General features: G+C 35.9%; 1 protein-coding gene across 1 annotated transcript in view; it reads left to right on the forward strand.

Annotated features, from left to right (window-relative positions):
• Positions 1–25,739, forward strand: part of Slc44a1 (solute carrier family 44 member 1) — a 105,885-nt gene that overhangs the window by 666 nt on the left and 79,480 nt on the right. The window contains exon 3 of the mRNA XM_010619701.2: positions 9,807–9,949. Within this exon, the coding sequence (XP_010618003.1) occupies positions 9,807–9,949 (143 nt within the window). The remainder of the gene's footprint in view (positions 1–9,806; positions 9,950–25,739) is intronic.

The raw sequence follows: 25,739 nt of genomic DNA on the forward strand, positions 1-25,739 counted from the left end.
TTTATAAGATCATTTCTGAAAGCCAGATCAGTTACCATAAGGTTTTGTCTTTGTTTTTTTCACTACTACAGATTGAACCCAGGACCTTCACACTAAACTGAGTCCCCACTCCCTCCCCACTTTCTGAAAATTTTGAGACAGGGTCTTAGTAAGTCTTGTAAGTTGCCCAGGCTGGGGTCCAAATTGTAGTACCCCTACCTTAGTTTCTGACAGTGCTGGGATTATAGGCATGCCCTACTATGCCTAAGTAACATCAGTTTCTTTGAACTTGTTATCTTGATGGGTTGTTGAGCAGATCACTGGCTGTGGAGTAGAAAATCTCATTTTTACCCATCCCATTCATACAAGCCCAATAGATATCTTTGGGCCAGTGAGTTCTCCTATCAGAAACTTAGTGTTTATATAAAATTAGATGTTTTGTTAGATTATTATCTGTAATACTTCCTGTTCTACTGTTTTATTTCTTCTTAGTTAGGGGGTTTTTACTCAGCCCTTCTTTCTTCCAATACTAAACCCCTGAGGCTTTCTATGTGCGCTATAACCAGTGGCATCTCTCAGTTGGAGATCAAAGGATGTGATTTTCTAGTGTATAGAAAAATGTGAAACAGTCCTTGGTACAAGAAGCTGGGCATGTGCTTGTCCAGTACATGCTCTTTGTGCCTTGCCAGAGCTCCTTCTGCACATGTCAATGGCTTTGGAGTTATTGCCTGCGTGATGGGCTGGCAAAAAGATAAGCCACCACCCATTTTAAAGCTGGCTGATGTTTAGAGCTAGAAAGGACTTGGAAATCCTCATGTGATCCATCACTCTCATTTTACATTAGACCCAGAGATGGAAATGATCATACCCAGGGCACACTGCTAGTTAATATCAGTACTGTGAACAGGGCTGTCTCTTCACTTAGGTAGTGCTGTTTTCTACTGCTCTTTTCCTTTTGTCGGGGATTGTACAGATAAATCATTGCTCTCTCAGTCTTCTGCAACTTAAAATGCAGTTACACTACTTTAGTCAGCCTTTGTCTTACTCTGATGTATTTTTTACCCTCCCCATACTTTCTGTAGACAATCTTTTAGGAAAATCTTACTCTGTTTCTCTCTCTAAATGCCCAACTCATAAGTTCCTCCTGTTATTCACAGAACAGCCATAATCTTGAACAGTAGACAAAGTTGTGGGTAACAGTTCTGCCCTTGAACCAAGTAAAATAAATTTTAACAGTATATAATAAATCCGGTAAAATAAGGAATGTTTGTTTTAAAGATTAAAGTACAGTTTCACCCTACTTAGGATATTTAGAAAAGTTCAAAATACCCATTTTCTAACTTAAAAGATATTGCTCAAGAATTTACTTAGTTTAATGGAATGGCAACTGAAATGCAGCATGCATGAATATTCATGCAGCATGTGGAAAAGATTCCTTGACAACAAAGTTAGCCTTTCCTTACCCGTTGGATGTAACCCTGGGGCAAATAGCAGCTGACCTTTCAAAATTATGTTTATAAAACATATACTATACCACCTGAGATGTTTTTTGTTTTCTCTGCTAAAATAGCTCAGGAAAGTGTGGACTTTAATATTAGTAGACTGATTTGGGAATGACTTCAGAGTAAGGAGCTATTTGTTTACCAAAACGTTTTAATGCAATAGTAATTAATATAATGTTGATTTCAGTACATGGTAATTAATACCTACTGTGTGTACTTTTAAATGCAGGCATAGTGTTGTTTTGGAATGATTCTTTTAATAGATTACTTATGTAGAATTGCACTAATATCAAATTTTGCCACGTGAAAACTAAAGGAATCTCTCATTCTGGGCACAGTATGAGATTAAAAGTTTTTAAGCTTCTGATTATTTGTTTTTTATGGCTTTTTTAGAAGTTTTTTCTCTCCTTTGGATTTTATTCTGTAGTAAAAGCTTGAGTATCTTTTATCTCAGATGCTTAAGGGCAGAACTATTTCATATTTGAGATTTTTTAAAAAATTGGAATATTTGCATTATATATAGTGAAGTTTCTTGAAGATGGGACCCAAATCTAAATATTTATGTTTCATATGTGTACATAGCCTGAAGGTGATTTTATACTGTTTGGGTTTTTTTTTGTTGTTTTTTGTTTTTTTTTGAGACAGGTGTCACTATGTAGTTGAGATGGATCTGGAACTCATTATGTAGCCCAGATTGGTCTCAAACTCACAGAGATCCTCCTGCCTCTCAGCCTCCCAAACACTGGGATTACAGGTGTGCACCACTATACCTGGCTATACTGTATTTTTATGTGCATGTATTTTGCTGCACCTAATCAGATGAAGTCATGTGTGAAATTGTACATGTGTCTTATGTTGAACCTGAAACATTTCTAATATTGATGATTTCGGATTTTAGATTTTCAGGGGAGGGATGTATAGCCTATATATTTATTTTTGAAGTTCTGGAGTTGAACCCATGACCTTCTCAAAGAACAATACTTCCATCCCTTCTTATTTTTAATTTATTTCAATAAATCGCCCAAGGTGGCCCTAAAATTTGTGATCCTTAGCTTCTTGAGTATCTGGGATTGTGGGTATGCCCCACCACACCTGGCATCAACCTGTACTCTTAAGGGACATTCAACAAACGTTTGTTTCATATATAATTTCATTTAATTCTCTCAAATACCCAGTAGGACAAATTTTATTCCTAGTTTACAGACAAGGTATAGCAATGTAAAAATTAGCTTGTCTAGTAAGTGGCAAAGATAAAATAAAGCTGTGACTTTCTGATTGTGTTCTTTCCATCTACTGGTCTAGCAGCCTGCTTATACAGACTGTTTCTAAGCTTGCTGCTTGATTTTCAAACCATACCTTTATTTTATCTGTGTCTTTTCTTATAGTTTTATTTTTTTTGTTTTTTGCTCATTCATTAATACCGGTGTTGTAGCTCTTAAATTTGTAAGATCTTATCTTTCATTCATCTTTATCATTAAATCTTTATTTACACACATCCATCTTGTTATCATTATTTTTACTGCTTTATTATTTCCTTATTCTCAGGGTTTTTCTATGCTTGAATTTTCTGGAACCTAGGGTATTTTCTTTTTTTTTTCTTTTCATATTTTAATCTTTTCTCCTATTTCCTTTCCCTTACCCTTCTCACTTCCCCTTCTCCTTTAGGGTATTTTCTAAAATAAGTTGTTACCTTGAAAGCTGTCATATTTGAACTTTCATATTTGAATTTTTGTCAATTTTTTTTCTTTTTTTTGTGGTACCTGGGATTGAACTCAGGACTTTGAGCTTGGAGGCAGGCGCTGACACCACTGAGCTAAATCCCTGGCCCAATTATTTTGAAATTAGTGGCTATATACTTACCTACTCTTAAGAAATTACTTGCAACATTGCACTTCAGATTTTCTATTTTCAATTAAAGTAGTAAGCATGTGGTTCTCAATGATACTGTGCTGGAATGTTAAAAAAAAAAAAAAACTCATTCTTTGGTGTCCCCCTCGGTGATTATGATATCTCTGAAATTCTGATGTTTAGCCAAGATGCAGAGTGTCTGTTTTAAGAACTCTGATGAGCCACAGAAAAATGTCAACAAACAAGTAACATGACTGAGTTTAGAAAGATGGCAGTCAATGTTAAAGTTGGCTTGGAATGGGAAAGATTTTAGCAGACTACTTTGGAGTCTGGGGCAATTGTTGAAGTAGTAGTACTACTACTTAAAATAGTACTAAACAAAAGGAGATAGATTGAAGAAATAGGATCAGTAACACTTATCAGTAATTGTCATTGTGGCAGGCAAGCAAAAGACATCAAGTTTGACTATGAGGTTCTTATGTGAGGGGTTCAGGGTAGAGATTTTCAGCTCAAATCCTACCCCGGTTTTTCCTGTGTTCCCACTTATGGTTTCTGTACACATCAGGGAACAAGAGTGAGATGGTCAAATTATTGGTAGCTGAACAAGCACCTGATACTGCCCAATAAAATACTTAATGGTAAAAATAACTTGGACCATGTCAGCTAAAGTTCCTTCCTATCTAGGACAGTCTTCATTCTTTCTCAGGGAGAGGAATGTTTGAGAAGAGAGGAAGAGAGAATGGATATCTGTCTAGATTTCTCTGTCCAGATAAGCTTACCACAGAAAGGCAGGAAAGTCAGGAGAGTGGAGGCCCTAACTATGGGAAAAAGTCATTGCTGATTACTGTGGGTAGGATACTGTTCTTAGCATATGGTTTCATTTAATTCTCACAACTACTCGAGGAATTACATGCTATTATCATCTTCCCCATTTTACTGATTAGGAAAGAGGTGCGGAGATATGTCCCATTGATTTCCCAAGATTTCATAGTGGCCAGATTGATCCCAGCAGAGAAGAAGAAGGCCTGAAAAGCAGGCTCTACTTTGTTGCTTGGAATTTGGAATGACAGAGAAAGTTGTTATTTAGAACATGGACCAGTGGGACACAGTAACTTCCCTTGTCAGTAAAATGTGATCTCATCAGTGTTTTAGACTCTGACCATATAGTTCAGTGTTATGTTCTCCTGTAGTGTGTAGTGTTAGGAAGTTTGGGTGAAGGGCAGAAATGGAGAGAAGAGACCAAAGAATCCTCCCTCCCTGTGTCTTTTGAGTGGTCTGCTAGATAATGCTACTACTGATAGAGTATATGCTGGCAAGGGAAGAAATAGTTTGGGGAATTGTACAATGAACATGTAGAATTTGTGGATGAGGATAAGCTGGAAATTCAGGGTTGGAATTTTTGAAGAATGATCTTGACTAAAACTAGTTTGGGAGATATTAAATAGGTTGTCCCTTCAGACTGCTTTCAAGGACCTTTTTATTTTATAGCATTAGTCTGGTTCCTGGGGCATGATGTTTCTACCTCATTAACTGGGATTGAGTGTGCAGTACAAAGTGAGAGATTCACTGCAGTATTTAGTCACCTATTTGATGATCTGTTCTTTGCTAGAATCTTAGAATAGCAAGAACAGCATGCCAAAAATTACTGACTGTAGGTTACTTGATCCAAAGAACTACCCACTTCTTGTTCAGTCCATTTTTTTTCTTTGTGTGAAACATGCATGGTGTACAAGTTAGTGTTTTAACCACTTTCAAATATACAGTTCAGTTAAATCCATTTGTTCTTTTTTGGGGGTTACTGGGGATCGAATTTGGGTCGTTGTGATTGCGAGGCAGGCACCAGAACCACTGAGCTAAATCCATTTGTTCTTAATTTACTCTTGCTTTTTTTCCCTCCATCACTGTAGTAAGCTAAATGAGTTTTTACTTCTTGCAAGTATACACTTCAAAATCTTTCTATGAATCACTTTTCCCTTGGAATCATAAAATTTTGGAAGAGGAATGGACTGAGAGTAAGCCAATCCTTTGGACCAGTAAAGTAGCCTCAGAGAATTCCATCTCCTGCCAGATCATAAGGCATGTTTGAGACAAAGCTGGATCAGTTCTCAGTATTCTTTTCCATGTTTTGTTGTTGTTGTTGCTGTTTATTTTTTCTTTGTTTTAGTTGTCCATGAAACTTGAGCCTTTCTGCTTCTGCCTGTTCATGCTCCATTATTATTTTTTTTCTCTTTTGAGAATGTTTTCCTTCTTATTTAGGGTCTTTCAGGGTAAGACCTGCATTTGTCTATGCTCACTAAATGCTCAGTGAGTATTTTATTATTAAGTTAAGTTATTTTATTCTTCTTTCCTTATTTTAGAGCAATGTGTTCTATTAAGCCTTAAAGCAATCCAGAAATTTGGTACACTGGCAAAATATTTATTGTTTGTTTGTTGGCATAAACATTAGTTCTGCACCAAGCCTACTAATCTTACCTGTCATTACCCTAATAACTTCTTTGTTTCAGAATTTTTAGAAAAGAAGGAACAGAAGTCAGATGTTACCCCAAGATTTTACACATCAGTTATTAGGAGATTGGCTCCAAGCATGATTAAGATATAGTGTATATAGAAGTAAATGAGATTGTGTTTGAGAAAAAGATTGCCAGGAAATGTTTTTATTAATCCCTGGGAAATAACTATAACCATCATTCATTCCATCTTTTTATTTTTGAAACATTTTGTCACACTCACATACTATAGCACTTCGTATCCCCTATATATGTTTTTGTTGATGCACCCACTGAAAGGCCATCTTCCTTGTGAGTCGCTTGCTCTACATATGAAATTCAAACATGCTGGTGAAATGAAAGTATGTCTTCGTTTTTGATTAATCATGAAATTAAGCCAAAGGTGATAAGTAGAACTAGACTTTATGACAGGAAGAGAAAGTAAGTGTAGTTTCTTAATTAGCAAATTGTCTTTTTCCCACTTAGGCAAAATAAGTGCTTACTACTTGCCCAGTCTAACCTGTGATCCACAATTCCTGTATACCGTTATCTGATTTGAGTCACCTCTGTTTGTTAGTGGCTTTTTCTGCTCTTCTTTTCTCTTACAGTAGCAGTGCTAAAAGCAATTCAATAGCTCAGTCATTTAAAGATTTTAGCCATGGTTCTCCTTACTAATAGGCTTACTTTCTTACTAGAGATTGCTTCCTACTTCATCCTTTTCATTGGCTTCATTAATGCGATTTCCTTCTCTATGTGGAGCTATTAAATTATTGGTAGTATTTAGTAAAGTTTTCTCACCCTATTTTAATTTTAATGTACTGATTTTTTTTCCACTTCTTCTGAAACTGTATTGCTTCCTACATTTGGATTTCAGCATTTTCCTTTTTAAGGAGATTGTAATTTTAATTACATTTGGCCTAGTTCCCCACTGTCAGTGCTTATACCATATGGAAATTCCCTAGGATAATAGTCATGGTTTCTTCCCATCTTATTAGCTTACTGTTTTCCTTTCTTCCTCCTACAGCTTCTCACCTTCTCTATCTGGAAGTTTAAGTGACCTATGTAAAGTATATAAGTGTTCCATTTTAGCATACATATATAACATTTATAACGTATACCCTGCCTTCATCCCAGAGGGATAGGAGGTGGCTTATGATAAAGAAAAAAGTTCACACATCCAACTGTACTGTTAAAAATAGCCAGAAAGGAAAACGAGAAATTGTTTAAAGGAATTGGTAATCAAACATAAGAAAAAATTCCTTTGAAAAATGAAAGAAGAACATAACCTTTTAATTATGTAACAGCTTTGCTATTCTACGCTAGTAATGAAAGAAGATTATAATTGTGGTCTGGAAATATTTTTGTAGAATGACAGAATTACTGATGTGGTTTCTCACTTTTTCCCCCAGAAATTTTGTTCTAAAACAGAAAATTAAATTTTTTTTTTCAGTCTCCAGTTACCATTGCTAACCTTTTTCACTAGACTTTCTCATTCAGATTTACCACTAACAGCTACCATTTATTGATCACCTGCCACATAGCAGACATTCAGCTAGGAATTGGATACAGATTATCTCATTTAGTCTTCATCATTAAGCTGTGAGATAGATGGCATTACTCTGTGGTAGAGATGAAGAGGGAACAGACTCTGAGGAGGTAATTGGATCAAAGTTGAACAGGTAGTAAGTGATAAGAGTTTGAATCCAGGCTTTACTGAATACTAAGTCCATTCTTTTTCTATTATTCTGTGATGTTTCCTATTAAAGAAATGTATTAGAAAGTTTGTTAGTCCATCTTCCATTACTGTAACAAATACCTGGGCTAATAAATTTATTTGACTCCGTTTTGGGGGTTTCAGAACATGATTAGTTGGGCCCATTGCTTTTGGTTGAAATGACACATTGTGGTAAAAGCACTTTATAGAGCAAAAACACTTGCTTCATGGCTGGGAAGTCAAAGAGAGGAAAAGGATGGGACTAGGGTTCCACAGAGCTCTATAAGGGCATCTGCCCACTATCCTGAACACCTCCCACTAGATCTACCTCTTTTGTGGGGGCTACTAAGGATCAAACTTGGGACCTTGCACTTGAAAAGCAGGCAGCTGAACAACTGAGCTAAATCCCCAGCCCTAGATCTACCTTTTAAAGGTTTTCCTTCCTCCTAATAACATCATGGACTGGGGACCAAAGCTTTAAGACAGGGACATTTGGGGTACATTCCAGATCCAAACTACAGCAGAAAATTAGCTATTAAAATCTCCTAATATTTATCTTTCCTTCTAGGTTTTGCTCAGTGCAGGGTTTCCTACTTGGGGATCAAGCATATTTTTAAAATGGTATGCTTGTTTGGTTTTCACATATTGGGTTGAAATTCTGAAGTGGGACTGATTGCCCTACACTGTCTTTGAAGGAGTCAGGAGGAGGAGAGGCAACAGGGGAGTGTAAACGAGTAAGTACTAACCTGAACCGTCTTTGTGCTGACCCTAGTGCTTCAAGTTAGCTGTTGCTTTGAGGCAGAAGAGACAATTACATTTATCAAGAAGTGTAATTGTATTATGTCATGTAATTCTCACACCAGCCTCTGTGTAAGTGGGTTTAGCCTCAACTTGTAGATGGATAAACTGAAGCATAGAGCATTAAGCAAGTTTGTGTAAGGTCACACAAGTAGAAAATGGAGTCATCAGTAATCTGTTACTAACACAGATTTACCTGTGTTGTAGCCCTATAGTCTCACAAAGTGTATTATAAGAAGCATCTACTTATTGTTTGCTTTAAATGTACCAATAAACTTAATGGGGGAAAAAAGAAGCATCTACTGACTAGAGCTATACTTTCTTCTCCTCACCGTTCTTACATGCACAATGAAAGTAGAAGGGTTGTTTATAAAAAAGCGTTTGGCTTTTTAGGTTAAGTATACTTGAGGGTGAAATACTATTCCCTGAGGAAATGTGTGTTAGTATAGTATTTACTACTGCAGCCTGAGAGTCAGTAGCACTCTTCAGATAAGGACTACTGTGATAGCTGGCTATGATCAATTAAACAGTGGTAATCTCCATATTTTTAGCCACTTTATTTCTTAGCCATTCACCCTTTAAATGACTACTTTGCACAGCATTTCTTAACCTCAGTCTTTTCCCCCAATCCAATCAGTGTATCAGTTGTGATTCACCTTATTGTAGGTTCTGATGCCCAGGAACCTGAGATTGAGCATAGGCTTGTATTGCTTTATTTTGGTCAGCACATAGTTGATTTATCAAGCATAATGTGGCCTTGAAGTATCTACCATTTCTCTCTGCATGACCTTTGCAGTATATAAAGCGAGCTCCTCATTTACTCTTCTTCATGCTCCAGGATTAAGAGCATGGCAGTGCTTCATGATGTAATTTTTTGGCTTGTATACAGCTTCATTGCAAGGAGGAAACAAAAGTGTTGTGTGCACTGACATGATAATGATTCCAAACCAGCATACCTATTGTTCTTCGGATTATTTTTTTTCTTTTATCATCTGCTGTTGTTCATTTAACAGAATCCCTGTAAGCAAATGAAAGTGAAGAAACCTGGGGTTGAGTCTATGCTCTGATCTCTACTGGTTTCTGTGGCCTTAGATGATCTATTAACATCTCTGCGCCTCAGTTTCCTCATCATGAGAATTAGAGATAATGTTTAAGTACCCAGTATAGAGGCTGGCACAGAGCAGATTTCAGTGTAGAGAAGCTGCCGTTATTATTATTAATAATAAAATGCAGAGACAATCTTATGATCTAAAAGCTTGGGACCTGTTTTGTTATAGTAGTAAATAGTATTTCCCTGTGGACTTCTTTGTGCTGCTCATATGCAATCCAAGGAAAACAGTGGAATAGTGTTCACAATAAGGAAAGATAGCTCTTTGTTCCCCTCAACAGACAAAAGAAACTCATTATTGTATCAAGTAGTGACTGTTGCTATTGAAGTGGTTTATTTGTATGTGCTTTTTTTTTCTGTTTCTTTCCTAGGGATTTATTTGTGGCTTTTCAGTAGCAACAGGTGCAGCAGCAAGACTAGTGTCAGGATACGACAGCTATGGAAATATCTGTGGGCAGAAAAATGCAAAGTTGGAAGCAATACCAAACAGTGGCATGGACCACACCCACCAGAAGTGAGTAGACTGTTGCTGAATGTTAACCAGTATGGAAACTTTGAAGGAGGCACAGAGAAAATTCTGCTTTCCTTACTGCTTTAAAGATAATATTTACTGATTATTTTTATATGACTTCTTTTGGTGTTTTTTATTTGTTTTTAAAACTGTATACTTGAATCTTTCCTATTTTCTTTGAACACATACATCCTCCAGGAAACAAAATTAGCTGCCATCTTAAATGGGCTACTGGGCAAATGCTTGATTTGGGAAGATTACTTTTGTGCTCTGTTTTCCCATTAAGCTTCAGGTGTGCACTAAATTTTAACCCAGAAACTTAATATAATATTTTCTTCCTAAGATTATATGTGATGGAAGACAGAGGGATAATAATGGATATTGGAACATTAAAGTTACAAATTAACATTATTTAAAAGTACACATCAAGTTGAACGTGGTGGCGCATGCCTGTAATCCCAGCACTTGGGAGGCTGAGGCAGGAGGATCGCTGTGAGTTCAAGACCAGCCTGAGCTACATAGTGAGTTCCAGGTCAGTCTCAACTACACAGTCAGACCCTGTCTCAAAAAAAACAAACAAACAAACAAACAAACAAACAAAATATGTATGTACACATCAATTTCTAGTTTTATAGAAGTTATGTTTTCTTTGTCAGACTGGAAAATTTGTATGGGGTTCTCAATATTCATCTTTTGGATTCCATGAAATTCCTAACTAAATTGCTTTTTTCTTCGAGAGAGCTATTATTTAATTTTTAATGTCTGTAGAGGAAATATATTTAATATGTTTTACAATATATTTTATGTATGATGCCATTGTAATTGTTGAAATTGCATATTCATACTCCATCAAACTTTGAATATTTTAAATACCAAACCAGGTCTTCAGAATTAACAAAATTAACTTTTAAGGTAACAGTAATATAATTCATAGGTAAAAGCTAAAGAGATGAAAACATTTTCAGATATCAAGCATTTTCCAGGGAGGCAATTTATAATGCTCTGTTTATTACTTTATAAATATATTGGTTAAACCAGCCTCTGTGAGATTAACTTATTTCACAAGCTTAAAAGAAATTCAAATAAATATTCTTTCCTTTAATAATGAAGAAATAATGCATTTCGAGTAAACAAAATAATAATAATGAATATATGTGTAGTATGCCATAGTTCAGAAGCATATACCACCCTACGAGGGAGGTGTAACAGAGGCTCAGAGAGATGGGACTTTCCCAAATTCACATGCCTTGTGGTACCAGAACATCCAAGACAAACTCCTAGCTTCTCTCTTGATATGCACCTACATCCCTCCAGAGAAGGGAAAATTGGATGTTTAGCAATTTGGAGGATTGTTTCACTTACTTTCCTTTATGATTGTCTTATGAAATTAACACAGATCTTACATTTTATGTTATTTCTTGTATCAAGACTATACATACCTTTTTTTGTTTACTCTTTATTTTCAAATAGTTTTGGACTTAGAAGTTGCAAACATAATAGAATTCTGTATATGTATTTTTCTTTTTTTTAGTTAGCATCTATGCCTCAAAATATTAACTTTCATGCTATTGAAATATTATTTACAAAATTGAGATATGAGAAATAAGGGTTATATTCCTTCAGGTCCACTGATCACATACATATATTGCAATCATTTTTATGGTTTTCTTTATAACTTGCTAATGACTTCAAGTATATCCTCATCTTAAGGTTTGTGTAAGTGCCTCTCTTGACATTTAACCTTATGTGGTTCAGGCCAGGGAAGCAATTTCTTGGATTATTCTATGCATACTCAGGCCTCTTACAAGAAGAACTGCACATTATTCTGAGAGAATGGTTATTTTTCTCTGACTGCTTAGCCTAATTGAAAGCCATTCTTGTATAAAGAAAATACTTTTCCAGGTACAGCTATTCTTTATGTTTAAAAATTATTCGGACCTCTACTTTTTTGCCTTATAAACTTTTTAGGGCTAATCCATTTGCATATAAATGGTAATTATTTTCAATTTTATATTTTTGAACATACTTTTTCAGGTAAGTCTATGTTTGGATTTGGATGGATGCAGTCTTTGTGATTTTTATTTTTATTTCATCTTTTTTCTCTTATCAAATACATGGCTTTCGTCTGCATTTCTCTGTACTTCTTTGGCTTAATTATGAACTCTAGGCCCACCTATAGCAATAGAGTTTTTATACCTGTTTTGTCTGCTGTTACTTCAACCTGATTTTGATCGTTGTCTCAAAGTCCTTATCTTCAGCGCTATTACAGTACTTATTTGGATTTCCATTTATATTTGTTGAATAAGTCAGTAAATGAATACTCTAATCTTGGGTGAAACCAATTCCCTTTTTCCTTCATGAATATTATTTCCTGTATTATAAAAAATAAAACAAAACTCCTTCTATTCTTCAAATAGCCAAATTCTCTTCATTCTGCAGCTCTCAGCATAATTGTTCTTCCCATAGAGGTTTTCTTTGATTTCACAGTTTAAACAAGATACTTAAAAGTACTTTCTCATTGTGTCCTATAAGATATGTGATTATACATTTATGTTTCGATAATCTGTACAATGTATGTTTCTCAGTTTGCGGATGGAGCTCAGAGATAGAGCTCTTGCTTAGCATGTGCTAGTCGCTGGGTTCAGTCCGCAGCACTGGGGTAGGAGGAAAAAGAAAGTGTATCTCTCCTAAGAGAAACAGTGAAGCCTGTTTTATTTACTGCCATATCTCCAGGGCCCACCTCAATACCTGGAACATTATAGGTACTCATTCATGAATAGGTAAATAAATTTATTTCAGGAATGTATTTATGATGTATAAATTAGAATTGAGGACCTGAATATTTTATGATTATTAATACATATTGTTGAATGGATTTCCAGAAAGATTTTTCCATTTATATTCCCACCATGTCTGAGATTGCTGTATCTTTGTTAGTATTATTAGTATTTTTTTCACTAATTTGATAGATCATAGAATGGTGCCTTATAGTTTTAATTTTCTTTTTTCTTTTTTTTTTGCATATTGAGATATACTCTTTTTTTTTTTTTTTTTCCTCATTGAGTTTATTGGTGCATTTTAGGTATATAGTACAGTTACATTCATTATTGGGATCTTGTACCTTTACATGACAGGTCTTGGTTCTCATTTTTTCCCTTGTCCCTGCCCCCCCCCATATACAAACATTTTATTTCCTTTTTTTCTTTTTCATTTTCTCCTATTTTTTAGTTTTAATTTTCATGTCTTTGGTTATTAATGAGTGTGAACCTTTTTTTCCCTACATGCTAGCCTCTCAGGAAGACTGTTGTGCTAGCATGTCTATTCTTGGTCTTCTTATCTCTCCATCCTTTTACTGTGATAAGATTAAATTCTTTAAAACAGGGCTTTTCTTTTGTTACCTCCCTGTTCCAGAATCTTTCCTTTTGTGCTGCTGTCTATAGCAGTGATGGTGAACCTTTTAGAGGTTAAGTGATACAAACAGCCCGTTTCAGCATGCATGCTGTAGGTTTGCCACTATTGGTCTGTAGTCTTAAAGATGATCTCACTCAGCGCCTGCGATTTTAGGCCTTCCTCAGTCTATACTCCTCACACCTACCTAGTCCTCTTTCACTGTTCCTCAGGGTGGTATTATTATTATTGTTTATGAAATTCAATTTATTTTATCTCTGTGTTATTCCTTCTGCACATCTGCCAGTCTGAATCTTTGAAGCACTTAAAAGGGGTCTCATAACTAACCTTTTTATGAAATGTTTCAAAACTAACCTTATCCCATAGTGAACTCTCTTACTTTGATTACCTAAACTTTCCCACTTTATGCTCATTGTTCATTTTACTCTCTGATAATACTGTGTTTCTCATCTGTCTGTGTTAGTTATTGTTTGCTAGGTAACAATAGTACCATAAACCTTGTGGCTTACCAGGAGATGGCATTTATCAGTTTTGTTCCCATGGGTCAGGAATCTGAATGTGGCTTGCCTGGGTCTTCAGCTTCAGAGCCTCTGCCCAAGATGCATACCAGGTGCAGGAGGGGATTGGGATTATTTCTGAGGTTTGGTGGGTGAAAGTTCCTCTTTCAGGCTTGTGTGGTTGTTGGCAGCATGTAGTTCCCTAAGGATTGTTGGACTGAGAGCATGAGCTTTATGCTGGCTGCTGCCAGAGGCCACCCTCACTGCCAGCCCCATGAGCCTTTCCACATGGTAATTTGAAGTCACCAAAGCCAACATATGAGAGGATCAGTAGAGAATCTGATAGAAACATGGAAGTTGCATTCCTACAATTGTAATCACATTTGTAGGTCCCACCCAAACTCAAGGAAAGAAGTTTACACAAGGCTGTGGACACTGAAAGCAGGGAGAACAGAGGCGTCTTACAGTCTGTGTGCCCTCTGCCTAATTCCATCTCCTGGAAACACCGTATTTTCTCTAAGTCCTGAGTTTGAGCACCAGCAGCTCCTTAATAAGGACATTTTAAATTATAATAAGGAGAGGAAGAAAGAAATGGGAGGGAGAACACTTTTTTAACCAGAACTATTTTAACCAGAATGTTAAAGATGCCAATATGACTATAAGAATTCCATTAGTAGTAAAGAAAAAGTGTTTTATTTCCTTGTATTACTCTATTGTAATGTGTTCTTTTTCTCCATGTAATATTTTTGAACTGATAGTATATTTCATGTAGTAATAAGGGTACATACGATAATGATAGTATTTTAATGCGATATTCAAAAGTCTCAATTTCAGATATATTAAGTTGATATTTAAGTTGTCCACTTGAGACATTCAAAACTTTTCTGCATAGATACAAAGCTATAACTAAGGTTCTAAGGCTGAGTCAACTCAGAAATGCTCATTTATCTTAGAACCAAGAAGTGCAAAAGATTAAAAAAATTTATAGATTATTTAATATACAACCTCTTAAAGCATTGTATAACATATTTACAAGTGCCAACTAGAACCCCAAAAGGAGAATGACTTGATTGATAGCTGAGCTATGGTGGTAATAATACTCCAGAACATGGGTAGCGTTTATAGCTATTTTCTCACTGGTCGGAAGTTGGGTCGTGGTAATATAATAATACCTCGGTTTATGAACTTAATTCTTTCCATAATTCTGGTTGCAAACTGAATTGGACAAGAACTAAATCAAATTCAATGGTTAAGTTCAATGTTGACCTTATGGGGAAGTTTGATTCAGTTCTTACCCAATTCAGTGTGAAAACCAAAATCATGGAAAGAATTAATTTTGTGAACCAAAGTACCACTGTACTTTTAAACTCTGATTTGCAGTTCCCAGACACATGTCTCTTCTGCTACATTCTAGATCGTCTAACAGTTATTCACATCTATAAAGTGTAAACTGCTTTAGGGTGTACATGTCATTTTTAGGCAGAAAAAAAAATTTATTTGGCTCACAGTTTTAGAAGTTTATAGTCTAAAATCAGGCAGCTCCATTGGTTCAGCCTCTGGTGAGGGCCTGATAGTGGATGGCACCATATTTTGGCAGGAGTGTGTGTTGGGAGCAGGTGTGGAAGCAGTTATCTCAAAACAGGAAGCCAGAGAGAACCCTGTTACTGAAACTTCCCATAGAGGAGGCTGCTTATCATCTATATCAGTTTGGACAAAGCAGAGATGTTCTTATTTAGGTTACCTGAATTAGTGAATTTTGGGTGCCCAGGATAGGAGAGAATTTGATGAGGTGATAGTGACTTTTAGTACGTTTAAGTCCTTATAAAGCCAGATGAGGGTATGGATCTGCATTTGGTTGTTCTTATGTGAGTATTACATCATTATTGGAACTTTATCCTCTGTTCTGCAAATAATCCTAACACAAATTAATGTCCACGTTCTCCATTACTATAGGAAATTTCCCCCATGTATGGCTTATCAATATTGATTTTTCCATAGACGATCTAAAGATATATTTTTGCACCCATCTAATTTTCTTTTTTGTCTTTTTTTTTTTTTTTTTTTTTTTATAACGAAGCCATTTAAAGTCTCAAACAGTAATAAAGGCTCTGGCCCTAAAATGCTTCTCAAATTTCAGATAATCTCTGTTAATAGGGTGCAAAGATACCAGAAGTCTGAGGAGGGTGGTGGCAGCTTTGTATGAGTACAATCTACAGGAAGAAAATTTTATTTGGCACTTTTTTCAATTTTTTGTATTACCTTTAGCAGAGTATCAAGTGAAGAAAGAGTGTGAATTTTACTTCTTTTAATTGTCATTCTAATTATAAGCTCACAAGTTACAATGTTTGTGCAGGAAGGACCTCTGAGATCATTGAGTCCTTACATTTTATGAGTAAAAAAATGAGTCTGGGAAACATGAATAACTTGATGAAAATAAGTATGGTTACAGATGGAGGAATGAATCCAGATCCCCCCTCCATGAACACATATACACAAGATCTGTGGAGTTCAAGTCTCTTATATAAATGGTGCAGTATTTGCAAATAATAATATACATCCTCATGTATAATTTAACTCATCTCTGGATTTCTTTTTTTTTGTACTGGGGATCAAACTCTGGTCCTTGTGCTTGCGAGGCAGGCAGCAGCACCACTGAGCTAAATCTCCAGCTCATCTCTGGATTTCTTATAGTGCCTAATAAAATGTAAATGGCTGTTATAGTATTGTTTGGAGAATAATTATGATAAAAAAAGTCTGGACATGTTTGGTACAGATGCAGTTTTCCCTAATACTTGCAGTTCATCATGATTGCTTGAATCCACAGGTGCAGAACCCACAGATCCAGAGGATTGACTATAATAGCAGGCAAGCTCTCCTCTCACACAGTCCATTGCTCTTTGCATTGTATTTTACACTCTTTCTGTGAGCTGTATAGTGATTCTGGTTTCCTGCCTTTTTCATTTTTGGAATCCCTCCCTCTCAACATTTAAATATTAAGAAAAACGTTTAGAGGAACATGGAGAGACAGGGGCAGGTTAAATAATAAAACTAAAACTAAACAGACTTTAAAGGCAGAACCACTGAGCTAAATCCCCAGCCCGCAACATGTCTCTTTTGGAGAGTTATAAAATCTTGACTGTACATACCTATATCCGTTTGAAACAGAAAAAGCATTAGAAAAATACAGATAAAATTTGCTAACACATTTTCTTTGAGGGTCCTATCATTATATTCTGTTTATGTCACTAGTACAGTACTTATTTCTCATCTTGATTTGACTTAATTGCTGCTTATTGAAAGAGTATTTACTGTTCTTGAAATTTCTGGGTATTATTTAGCCCTCAGCAATCATTCATTGAAAATCAACTGTGTGCTAGTGATGTACCTTGTGGCAAAAAAGAGAGGAACTGGTTAAATTCATTATTTCACTCATTCATTGTGCACTCTACTTTTTGGCCACCTTCTTGGTTTAGGTGCTTAAGATACATGGGCAAAATTTTTTCTGTCTCATGGAAATTATAGTAGAGGAAGCAGAATTTTATAAAATCATCAAACAATCAGAATTTATTTCAGCTGGAGGAAGTGTTATGAAGAGAAAGTTGTAAGTGTATACGAGAGATTATAATGAAAGGACCAGTCCGTGACACTGTTGAGCCAGTAAAACTCTGAAGTAGAAGTGTGTCCAAACTGAAATTAATATGTTATTATCTGCATACACTATACAGGGAAAATAAGTTATAAAGCCCCTGTACAGTGGCTTGAACTCAGGGCCTTTGTACTGAGCTACAACCCCTTCCCTTCTCATTTTTGTAAATTATTTTTGTTGAGACAGTGTTTCTATGTTCTTTTGGGTGGCCTTGAACTCACTTTGTAGCTCAGGCAGCCTCAAACTCAAGGCAATCCTCCTGACTTTGCCTTCCAGTGCTGGGATTACAGGTGTGTGCCACCATTGTCCAGCTATTCTCTCTCTCTTTCCCTCTCCCTCTCCCTCCTTCCTTCTTTCTCTCCTCCTTCCCTCCCCCCCCTTTTCCATATTGGGGATCAAACTTGGGACCTTGTGCTTGTGAGGCAGGCAGCAGAACCACCGAACTAAATCCCCAGCCTATCTTCCCTTTTTAAGTGGTTTTATCCTGAGACAAGCTTATGCTAAATCAGTAAACTGATCAAACATGCTGTCCTCCTACCTCTACCTCCCACTGTGCTAGAATTATAGGCATGCATCACCACACCAATCTACCCTGATTTTTGGTGTATATAAAAATGTGTGTGTGCTTAGGAAAGTATAGAATAACATGAAAATGTAAACAGTATGATTAACCATTGAATTATGAGTGCTTTTGATTTTCTTTCATACTTTTTCTGAGTTTTCTAGAATCAATCTATATTACTTGCATTAATGAAGAAAATTAAAAAGAAAAAAGAGAAATATCCATAGTCTATATTTACTGTGTACTGGCATAAACCATTATGGCACATTTAATGGCTATTAGAAAGGAAACATTTTCCCAAAATTAGAGATGGTGAATTTTGGGTTTATAAATATTATGCGGATTAAATCATTCAGGCAGATTTCAAATCTGGGAAATTCTAATTTCAGATTCTATAGTCAATTTGTACACCATACTTCAAGCAGAGTTTAACATTCCAAGATGGATAAGGCAATCGTCTCGCCTTTAAGAGTCCAGAGGTGAGAGATCAAACCTTTCTTATCCCACAGAACAAAGGATATAGAAGTAAATGAGGACTGAGTATTTTTAGTTAGTCATGAAATTAAATAAAATCTGCATTTCTTTCCAGGTAATTCCTTCACTAAAATCTGCGTTGTTTTTTTTTTTTTTTTCCAGGTAATGCCACGATCATAATATTTTTTAGATAGTACTATGTAAGAAGCTACCCCCAAATCATCTTCACATAATAAAGATTTGTGATTTCCCAGGAATCTGTGGATTTGCTGAGAATTTTGGGGGTTCTAAATCAGGTTTGCCTACATTGGCCAGGCTTATCCACCCATCTATTTTCTGCTGATAGCAAATTTTTTTTTTTTTTTTTTTTTTTTTTTTTTTTTTTTTCATTTTTTTTTTGTACCAGGGATCAAACTCAGGACCTTGTACTTTCAAGGCAGGCAGCAGAACCACTGATCTAAATCCCTGACTCTGATAGCAATTTTTGATTGTCTTATTCAGGTGTGACTAATGACTAGGTGTCAATTTAAGTAAAGACAGTGATTGAGAATCATCTCTAATCACCAACAAACTAGATTGGTCTTGTTTGCCTAGAGATCCAGGGCTACAAGTACGATCAGAGACTTCTTGAGATGTAGGTTCAGAATGTCACATCATGGTTTCTGCCATATTTTTCTGACCAACCCAAGATATATGGAAACATGACCAACCTACATTAAAAGGGAAATACACTTAACCAGTTGATGGGAATAGTAGTAAAGTCACATTTCAAAGGGTATATGAATTGGTTTCATTCCTCCCTCTCTCCCTCCTTCCTTTTCTTCCCTACCCTTCTCTCTTTCTTCCCTTCCCTGCCCTCCCTCATCTCTCTGTCTCTCTCTGTCGCTCTCTTTCTCTTACATACACACACAAACACACACCGACTTTCATAAGGGATCTTTATTCAATACAGATAATTTTATGATCTCATCATCTAAATCATGTCTTAATGAATTGCATGATCTACATTCTTTTTGCCTGTACATACTTTAGATGTTTCTTCTGAGAACATTCTGTACAAGTGTTATATGTTGAACATTGGGTGATTCTAGTTTCCTAGGTTCCTAAGAGGAGGCTGAAAGAGAGAAACAAGGCAATTTGATGGTAGAACTGGGACTGCCGTTATGAGTTTTTATTGTTCCTGTCACAAATTAATGGAAGCTAGATGACTTAAGACGATGAAATTCCGTAAAACAGAAATCTGTACACAGCATTACTTAGCTGATTCTTTAAGTTTCGTAAGACCAAAAATCAAAGTGTTGACAGGGCCGCAGTCCTTTCTTGTGACTGGTGAATAAAAATGGTCTTCCTCATTCAGGGTTTGACTCTTCCATTTCAGATGGCTATAGGACTGGGATCCTGTTTCCTTGCTGTCTTAGTCACCTTTTCATCACCAGGGCAAAATACCTGACACTTGTAACTTACAGAAGAGGTTTATTTTGTCTCAGTTTTAGAGGTTTTAAAACCTATGGTTAGAAACGACATGGAGAAAAGGTCTGGGTAGAGGGAAGCTGCTCATGTCATGGCAGCCAGGAAGCAGAAAGAAAAGAAAGGAGCTGGGGAGGAAACAATATCCTTCCAGGTCATGTCAGTGACCAACCTCTTACCATGCCCCACTTCCTAATATACATTTAGCTCTGGACTCATCCATGGTTTAATCTATACGCCCATGATTCCATCACCTTCTAAAAGCCCCACCTCTGAACACATTAGACTTTTGAGGGACAATCTGAATCTAAACTGTAACACTTGATGACTGTCAGCTAGGAGTACTCTTTATTGGCTTCTACAGTCAGCCTAAATAGTCTATAGCCTATATTCTGTAGCTCATGATTCCTTTCTTCCAATGACTTTGGGTGAAATCTTTCTCATTCTTGAATCTCTGTAACAGTCTTTCTTTAGGACAGCATCTTGGTTGTAGGTTGTTCATGTGAATTGAAGAGTCTCTCAGCAGAACCTGGAGGCTCGGAGACAGGGTAACTTTAGGCAGCTTTAGATTCCCAGTCAGGTGGGTTGGGGGTTTAGGATAGGATTTGCATTCTTTCAGGGGAAGGTCAAATAAAGTAAGTTTCTAAAAGGAGGGTAAACATAATAGTGATTGGAAGGAAGCTGGTGAGATTTTGGGCTAAGAAGTAGCTGTAAGAGCCCAGCTTCTGATCAGTTTCTAGTTAAAATACCAAGCTTGGTTCTTGGCTGAGGAACGTTATGGACTAAGTATATAAATTGGAATTCTTGCGGGCCAGGCTAAAACTGGGTGAATACTGGCACAAACAGGAAGGAGCTCTTGACTGTCTCATGGAAATTACAAACTTAGAAGATGAGGAAATAAGGATTAGTCCCCCCTCCACTTTTTTTTTTTAGAGTATTCTACCCATCTACTATTGAGAGGCAGGCGGTGGAACCACTGAGCTAAATCCCCAGCTTACTATTGAGGAATTCTTCCGAGCAGCCCAGGAGCTCTTCTGCTTCTTCTCACACTTAGGGATAAGTTTGAATAAATGGCGATGTTCTGAGCCTTTGAGGACTTCAGCATTGCTTTGAAGAAAATAAATTTTTTGTCTGTCAGATAACTCTGATTTCAGTAATAACTTACCACCTTTTATTTTAGCTTCAAATAAGAAAGAGCAGATTTGATGGACATCTCGCATCAACTTGTTTTTGTAGACTTTATATCCCACAAATTTACAAGTATTCAGAAACAGTAGCATTTATGATGTCCTAAGCTGAAGTGTACTAAATTAGTTTTGCAAGGTTTTCAGAACATTCTTGTTCTCCCAAGGAAAATATTGAAAGTTGTAAAAGTGATAGCTAAACTTTGAGAAGGCAAATTTATGGTAATATCTCTGGAAAATATATTTGTCATATTTTGTGACTATACTATACTTTACCTTGAATTTTATCTCCTTTCAAAGATAACATCTGTACTGCTAGTGTAATTCTACATCTAGGATAAGACTTGCTATCATAATACTACCAATTTTTTTTTTCTCATGAGTTTACTGGTATGTTTTAGGTATACAGTACAATTACATTCATCATTGGGATCCTGTACCTTTACATGACAGGTCTTGGTTCCCATTTTTTCCCCCTGTCCCTGCCCTCCCTTCATCCCCTCCTCCCCTCCCCATTTACAAACACTTTATTTCCATTTTTTCATTTTCTCATATTTTTTCTTTTCCCTTATTACCTTTCCCATTCCCTTCCTTCATTCCCTACACCTTTAGCCCTTTTCTTCCTATTTCACATTGTCAATTATGTCATTAGGATCTTATGTACTATTATAGTTTTTAACACCAGAGAAACTATTTGGTATTTACACATGTGTGACTTATTTATTTCACTTAGAAGTGTATCCTCAATATGTATCCATTTTCCTATGAATGAATCTGATTTCTCATTATCGCTGAGTAGTATTCCATTTTATAGGAAAACCACAACTACTACCAATTTGAAAGAGAGATCCAACTACATACCTTAGAAAATGGAAGAGTTGGAATTCAAAATGGTTTTCAGATTCTAAATAGGGAAGTGAAAAGCCACTTAACAGAATTAGATGACATAGATACAACTCAGCAAGGATGGTGCAGTTGGTGTTTCTCTGTCTTTTATGATTAGATGTGCATATTTGTCTTATCTAAGTTAGATGGTTGATATACATGCTCAATGCAGTGTGGGTTGATTCCAGATTACCTTGATATCTCTAAAAATTGTGAAAAGCTTTTGTCACTATATATAACCACAGAAATAATGACCTTTGTAATATACTTTAGGTAATTATTAACCACTTCAACTATGAATTTTATGGTCCTTGGTTTGTCATCTATTTATATGTAAGTGTGAGAGTTTTTGGGTACTGACAAGTTACTAGGCCCTTACCTATACAACTTGTAGGTTCAGGGTTCCACAAGAACACCCTTGGATTCACTGAAAGCTATTATGCTCTTGCTTGCAATCTATTACAGGGAAAGAATACAGATTAAAATCAGCCAACAAAAAGGGCTTAAGAGAGAAAAACGTCCAATATTCTCTGTTTTGGGAAGTGGAGCAGTATGGAGTCAGGAATCCAAGAGTGTGGCTGATGAGGGAAGCTCCTCCTTGCCCCAGTGTTCTGAATTTTTACCCCAGTACTCCATTATATGGCTGACTCAATCTCCAACCTCTAGCCCCAATGGTCAAGCTGAGAGCAAGTGATGAAAAGCACTCATTGTACTTGACATTGGTCTCCCTAGAATGGTTAGCTCCTACCCTCAATGCTATTTAGTTTGGCCCCACCCTCACCCTAAATCGTATCTATTGTAGACTATTAACCATGACTCAAGACCCAGGTGCACAAAAATACTTCCGTGAAGCTTAGAGATTAACTCTGAAAGTCAAGGTCCAGATCTCTCTCTAAGGTTAAATTTTTAGTACATACTGGGACTCTGTATTAAGTTGAATTTTGTAAAATGCCTTTTGAAAAGAAAATTTTACATATTTTATTTTTGTAGTTGTATTGAAGTATAACATATATAGTAAAAATTAACTCATTTTACACATATAGTTTCAATTTTGGTAAATGTGTACGGTTGCATCATTCCCTACTTCTTTCATCCCCCCAAATTATTGTGTGTCCTTTGTAGTCAGTTCATGTTTCCATCCTTATTCCCAGTTACCAAAAATCTGTTTTTTTGTCAGTATAGTTTTGCTTTTCTAGAATGTCATATATATTGAATCTCACAGTGTGCTATTTTGTTTCCGCCTTTTTCTTTTTACATAGCATAGTAATATTGAGATTTATTCATACTGTTTAAATATATCAGTATTTCATTCAGTTTAAACTGCTCAGCAGTATTCTTTTGTATGATTATCACACATTTTTTGTTCATCTTTTAAAAATTCAGGTTACTTCTGAATATGAATTTTTTTCACTGTCAAGAATTACACTGCTTTGAAAACTTGTGTACATGATTTTGTGGGGACTAATGTTTCATTACTGTTGGGTACATACCTAGGATTGGTACTGCTGAGTCACATGGTAAGGTTATATTTAAATTTATAAGAAGTTGTCAACTTTTGTAAAGTGGTTGCACCATTTTGCATTCTCACTAGAAAAGTAGGAGGGTTATAGTTGCTTTACCTTCTCACCTATATTTTGTATTGTCAGTCTTTTTACTTTGAGCCATTCTAGTGTGTGTGTAGTAATATCTTGTGGATTTAACTCAGCAATTTCTAGTGATTAATGAATATTAATCATCTTTTAAATACTGATTGACCACTCACTTTTCTTCTTTTCTGAAGTATTCATACTTTCTGCTCATATTTTAAAACTGAGTTACAAGAGTTCCCTATATAATCTAGATTTAAGACCTTTGTCAGATACATATTTTGTAAATATTTAATCTGTGGTTTGTCGTTTTGTTTCGTGTTGGTTTTTGAGACACGGTCTCACTATACAGTTCAGACTGACTTTGAATTCACTATGTAGCCAAGCCTGGCCTGGAACTTGTAGCAATCCACCTGCCACCTCTTAAATGCTGAGATTACAGGCATGAGCCATCACAGCCAGTTTCCTTTTGTTTTTTTTAACAGCATCTTTTGATGAAGTAAAATTTATCTATTTTTATTAGTGGTTCATGATTTTTGTGTTCTAAGAAAGCATGGCCTCAAATTTTTTTTCTATGCTTTCCGTTAGAATTATTTTTATTGTGCTCACATGTTTTTGTCTGTGATCTATTTTTATTGTTTGGATCATGTGAAGAAAAAGTCAAGATTTATCTCCAAACTCTCATACAAAATTATAGTTATTCCAGTAGCGTTTATTGAAAACACTGTCTTCTCCATTGAATTATCTTGCACTTTTGTTGAAAATAATTTTAAGTTTCAGAGAGGGAAGAGTCTCTATTAGGGGCAGCTACCAATATTACAGAGAAATAGAAATCTTTTACTTCAAATTAAAAAAACGATGTCATCTTTTTATACCATTGTTTCCAATAACTAGTTGCAACAATGGTATAAAAAAAATAAATGCAGTAAGTGTAGGTCATTAGAGAAAAATAATATTATTTGCAGTGACAGTGGGTTATAACATGGAATGTTTAGGAGATGCAACAAGAACATGTCTTGAAATAAGGTGCTTAAATTATAGGTTACAAAATACATTCCTAAGTAAATTCAGTCATTTATTTTATTACTATACAGGAAATATAATGAAAAAGATCAGTTTTTAAAAATAAAATGTAAGGATAAAACAAACAAATGAGGCCAAATAGAATTATAATACTTCAACAGAAAGAAAGCAACACATAGGAGAATTATAGTCTATTCTCGGCATGTAGTTTTAGTAAAGATGACAGTACTAACAAAGTTAATTTATAGATAATTCAGTATTAGTTAAGATCCTAATAGGATGTTGACTAAAATTTGATCCATAGTAGTATATATCACAGAGTGAAAAAGCAGACAAGAACTTTGGGGGCACTTATTAAAAAATAATTTAAAAGGATTAGAATTAGTTGCATATATGACAATGAAATGAGAATGAAAGATCAGGAGCCATATAGTAGAAGTGCAAAAAAGATTAGACCAGAAATCTAGGCTGACTATAATTATTGAAGAGAGTACCGTATAATCTGTGAATTTTCTGGCTTTGAAGGCAGAAAGAAACCTGTGGGTTTCACCAAATTTTGCAAAACTAAAAGCTTCTAGCCAGACACTGTGAATCACATTAAGTGGGCTGCAAAGGAGACAATAGGAAATACTGGACTTTGTGCTATATGTGCATGCTTTGTATAAAATGGTAGCTGCTGTTTGATTCTAGTTATGGTTTGGCATGGGATAGAGTACCTCATTTTGCTAATTTTTCAGGAGGATAGACATTTGGTGGGAAGAAGGAGGGGACTATATAAGACCCATTGATCTTCTGATTTTTAAATGTTGGCAGTTAGTGTACTGGTCACAATAAACATTTGAGGGTGAGGGGATTCTTCCTCACTGAGTGAAGATTGCATGGATAATTCTCACCACCAGACTAATTGTGTACTTTTGGGCCCGGGATTTAGCTCAGTGGTTCCACCACCTGCCTAGGAAGCGCAAGGTCCTGAGTTTGATTCACGGTACCTTCCCCCCCACCAAATTGTGTACTTTAGAAGCAAATAGAAAGAGTTTTGCTATCCTGGCCAAAACTTGTTC

Source organism: Fukomys damarensis, unplaced genomic scaffold (genome assembly GCF_012274545.1).
Source record: "Fukomys damarensis isolate Sample0158 unplaced genomic scaffold, DMR_v1.0_HiC HiC_scaffold_36, whole genome shotgun sequence".
NCBI lineage: Eukaryota > Metazoa > Chordata > Mammalia > Rodentia > Bathyergidae > Fukomys > Fukomys damarensis.